Genomic DNA, 4,872 nt, shown 5'->3' on the forward strand with positions numbered 1-4,872 from the left:
GCCTTAGACGACTGGGTCACCCGTGCCCCCAGTATCATCAACGAAGATGAAAGTATTATCTACGTACATAATAGTCATGATGACCCCAGTTGTACAGGAGACTAGCATAAAAAAAACACGACCTGTTTAGCTGTACAGATGACGGGACAGTTCACAATCCTTCCAAACAGACTTTCCGGTCCTACTAAATAACGCCCGGGGGCGTCCGGGCAATGGCAGGGAGCGTCCGGGAGAATGATACTAAATAATAAAGTGTATTCTATATAATTGTGTTCTTGTATTAATTATACAAAATAACATATAGCTGAAAAAATTTACATTCGCCCCTATTCTTTTTAAATGGTGAATCTTCGAAGCAAATAGGATTTAATTTTATTCGAACTGACGAGATATTTGTAACGTAGGCTTTGAAGAATACAATGTAAATTTGGTTATGGAACAAAAATAATGTTCTTTTATCGTGTCATATTCTGTATACTTTTTCATAAGTAGTACTGAAAGACAGACGTTTTCAAAAGTTCATGCGTGGCCCCAGACGGTTCACTGAGTGTAAAACGTTCGGTACTATAGCGTCTTTCTCCTAATGATGAAAGGTATGATGGGAAGAACACCAATACGGGAAAGTGTTGTGTCTGTTCTAGCCCAGGTGGGTAGTCTTAATCAACTTAAGGCAGAATTTATGGGTTCTTTCAAGTGGAAGGCGGGAGCAGGGGTGGCCCAGTCGTCCAAGGCGCCGCGATTCGCTGTGCAGAGTTGCGTCCCTTGGGCACACCAGAAACCTGTGATTCTGGGTTCGAATCTCAGTTCTCCCTGAATATGTTTCTAGGTTTGTCAGCACCAAACCCATGCCCGTGGTTTTCACCGAAGTGGTAAACGTCAGAGATCTGCATCAATTGAGATGGCCCGCCACGCCTTGACGACGTGATAATCCTATAAATCCGTGGATGATTCGTAACTTACCCGCGGATTATCCAGTGATTATTCGCAGTTTTACCCCTCTGCAAATAGTACTTTTGCACATAGAAACACACAGATGCATATTTCAATATCATGTCTTGTTTCGTTGTTGTTATATACAGTTTATACCACTTGTCTCATGTCGTTTATTTAGTGAATGAAAACGCATGACATGCTTCCCAATGTATCCAACCATTGTTTCCGGTTTGCACAACTCCTGGAGACATTGCATGGTTAGATACCCTGCTATGTGCGACGGACATTATATTTCACGGGCCAATCAGTGTGTTGTTATTTGCAAAGAAGTGATGTATTCCCAACATGCGCGCTTTAATTAAATGAAAATATTCAGGTAGTGCAGTCGATCTACACGTACATGAGATTTAATACATGTATTAATGTATGTGGGAGTCGTATTCCATACACGTATACACTGTGGTATCAGTGTTTGTTATTTCGTACACAGGACCAAAGATGGGACTGCTGCCGGCAGTTGTTAGCGCCACCATCATTGTAGCCATTCCTGTCATTCAAATAGGTACGTGGTCCCTTAATCATTGTTGAGAGAGAGAGAGAGAGAGAGAGAGAGAGAGAGAGAGAGAGAGAGAGAGAAGAGAGAGAGAGAGAGAGAGAGAGAGAGAGAGAGAGAGAGAGAGAGAGGGGGGTGTTTCTAATAAGAGGACATATATTAATCTATTCGAACATTCTTTTCCAGGCATTGTGTACAGAATTATCTGGGTGCCGGACAAACCGGAAGTCGACAAAAACAATTGTGAAAATTCATGTTTTGATACCATCTTTAAAGGTAAGCTTCTAATACGTCCCCATTAATAATTTAGAATGAGAAGTAACTGTGTGTGTGTGTGTGTGTGTGTGTCTGTGTCTGTGTGTGTCCTTTTCAAGCGCCCCCTGTCTTACTTCCGGTTACATCGACGTTAAACTGCTCATAAGTATCGCGTGTAAGACAACTTCCGGTCGCCCCGCCTTTCCCTGCCTGCTTCCTGTCGGCGAGATACGCGATGGTGAATTGCACCACATCATCACATGTCCCTGCATCAACAAACATATGATTTTTTCTATTTGAATTTTACACGAACTACGGCATTCCTATTGGTCGGTCAATGACCGTGAAATTGACGCTCAATTAATACAATATTTGGCCCTCACTCTATGAAGGTTCACACTCCAATGGTTGGTTGGTTGGTTTGTTGTTTAACGCCGCACTCAGCAATATTCCAGCTATATGACGGCGGTCTGTAAATATTCCACGCGATGAACACTTAAATCTTGAAATCAATTCTTAAATGAAAAACTCTCTTCATTTGCGAAACGGAATATCGGGTGGGTAAATTGTTGGGCTTAACGTGGCTTGAAACAGTATTCCAGCTTTATCAAGGTGTGTTTACTTATGTGAGAGGAAAGGGCGTTGCTAGGTGACAGGCCGCTGAGAAATGGACCCCATCATGCACCGCGGTCCTGATCATGGTCATATTCGACGCCCTGAATATAACCATGCGCTTCGAATCTGTGGATTTTTTTTCCAAACATGCGGTGTTTTAACTGGAATACTGTTAAAAGCAGCAGCGTTTAATCCCGTCACTTCGTGACTGTCTCCAGCATGAACCGACACGCCTATTCGTCACCACACGCCCCTTTCGGTAACCTGCAAGAAGACTCGTCCCCCTATCGATGAATGTTATGTGCGTAAATACGACAAACCAATCAGAATACGCGTATGATTTCAAGTACTTCGTCAAAGAATCCCTCAGAAATAATTTTTGATTTTACATGTCTTGCATCTAAAAATATACCCAAGACACCGTAAAATGTGTTCAATCATATCGTATAATTCCGCACGTCCCGATGTGCTTTAAATTGCACCTGAAATATATATAATATATGGGGAAATTGATGTGAACCATTACGCAACGAGTTGACAATTGCTTTAGGTATGCCCGTTTGCGCTAAGACGGAACCCGGTCGCTAAAGCCCCCATTACACAGGGCTGCGACCTTTGTGCCACCATCGAGCGATCAAAAACTGGCCAGGACGCTCAATGGTTGCCTAAACCCAGAAAATCATGTTTCTATGTAACTGCTCCAGCAGTTGTTCAACAGTAACTGCTCGAGTTGTTCAACGTCTGCAACCACAATGAAACACTGCAGGTACAAGCCCTCTATTTATAGGCAGGCTGAGGAGGTACTACAGGTAGCTCAAAGGAGGCAGAAAAGAGGCAGAAGCATTGCCATGGTGTCTCAAGTGCTGCCGTAGTCGCCGAATGGAGGCATGGCGGTCGCGATACTCCTCGTTCAATGCACGCTGTTGGTCGCCCGAAGAAGGCACAAGGGAGGCAGAAGCATCGCCCAGATTTACGGGACAGTATTTCAGCAGAACGCATCTATTACCTGCGCGACCATTGGGCGACCACTGTGCCTTCATTCTGCAACAACGGCAATGCTTGTGCCTCCCTTCTGCCCCCTTTGAGACACCTTTGAGCAACCAACCTCCTCGGCGACCTTTGTGCGACTGTTTTGAACATGTTCAAACATTCACGGCGACCATGGCGTCCATGGCGATGCCTGAACCTCCTGTGTACCACCTTCGAACGACCTAGGCAACCATTCTGCCTCCTTTGAGCCTCCCACGACGACCTGGCAAATTCTATGGTCGCACATGGGAGGCACAAAGGTCGCCATCCTGTGTAAAGGCCCCTTAAAACGGCCATGAGAAGGGCACGAGTCGCTATTCGGCTTGTCCCGGAATAACACGAGTTGGTGCGACACGCCGTGACACAACTGATTTACTGTTCAAAGGGCGTAAAACACAACTCACTCACTCTCTCATGAATATTAGTGGTTTTCTCTTTTCAGGGTTTGGTGGGGCAGCCTCGTCGTAAAAGCGTTCGCTCTTGAAGCTGAAGGCCTGGGTTAAATCCTAACAATTTTGCTGGAATATTACTAAAAGCGGCGTAAAAGTTTACTCACTCACTCTGTTTTCAGGCTCCTACGAGAAGAGCGGAAGTAAGCATGGGTACAAGCACGTGTACTTCAACGCCACGCGGCAGACCATGTGTGTGTGGGTCATCACCTTTGTGTATGTCATCCTTGGATACGAAGCACTGAAGCTCTTTTTCTCCTTCCTCTTCTCTCGCTCCCTCCGACCAATCATGGCGATTCTCTTCTTTGTCAGTGTCTACCCACACGTCTTCGCCTGGTGGGCAATATTCAACTACTACAACGACGATTTCTACCTGATGTTCAACCACCAAATATTCTTCTCAGTCACAGAAATGCTGTCGACGTACGCCATCTTGAAATCATGCGACAGACACTCTGAAAGGCGTGTTGTGCTTTATAATTTAATCATAGGGGCTGCTCTTGCACATGTTATTATTGGCAGTTTGGACCAATTCATTTCTCATATTATATACAAGGAGGGCAAACCTCACCAGGTATGGCGGGACATCGGGCTCCTGGTCCCCGATATCATGATGGTAGTACTTCCGGTTGTTGATTACATGAAAGGGGAGATAACTCTGAGACCCAGATATATATTGTCGGATCTACGTGAACGTTTCACCAAGGATAAATCATCAAGGACAAATGCTTTAATTTTAGTAGGCTATGTCGCCGGCTTGCTAATAACAGGGAAACTATTATAAGTATATATACATTATATTGGCCTATTACTGTAACTAGTATAGGTCAAATAAGCCCTGCCCGAACTCCGTACACGAATTTTGTGCGAACCCAAGTGAAGCAATGTGTAGAGCAGGCGCACGTTAGATGCTGAGCACGTTGCACGAGACATATTGCGATTGATAGGACCTCTGCATTCACGGGTGATGGTGGGTGCGTACTGAAAACAAACCCGTGAAATATTGACCATATTAAAGCACGTCACCTAAACAGTTAA

At 44.7% G+C, this 4,872-nt stretch overlaps 1 protein-coding gene across 1 annotated transcript; it reads left to right on the forward strand.

Moving 5' to 3' along the window:
* Window positions 1–1,431: 1,431 nt before the first annotated feature.
* On the forward strand, window positions 1,432–4,618 carry LOC139447145 (uncharacterized). The gene is made up of 3 exons (XM_071228327.1): window positions 1,432–1,495; window positions 1,673–1,762; window positions 3,957–4,618. The coding sequence occupies exons 1-3, from the start codon at window positions 1,432–1,434 to the stop codon at window positions 4,616–4,618; spliced, it is 816 nt and encodes a 271-aa protein (XP_071084428.1).
* Window positions 4,619–4,872: the final 254 nt, after the last annotated feature.

This window comes from Haliotis cracherodii, unplaced genomic scaffold (genome assembly GCF_022045235.1).
Source record: "Haliotis cracherodii isolate W230 unplaced genomic scaffold, xgHalCrac1.p SCAF_7, whole genome shotgun sequence".
Taxonomy (NCBI): Eukaryota; Metazoa; Mollusca; class Gastropoda; order Lepetellida; family Haliotidae; genus Haliotis; species Haliotis cracherodii.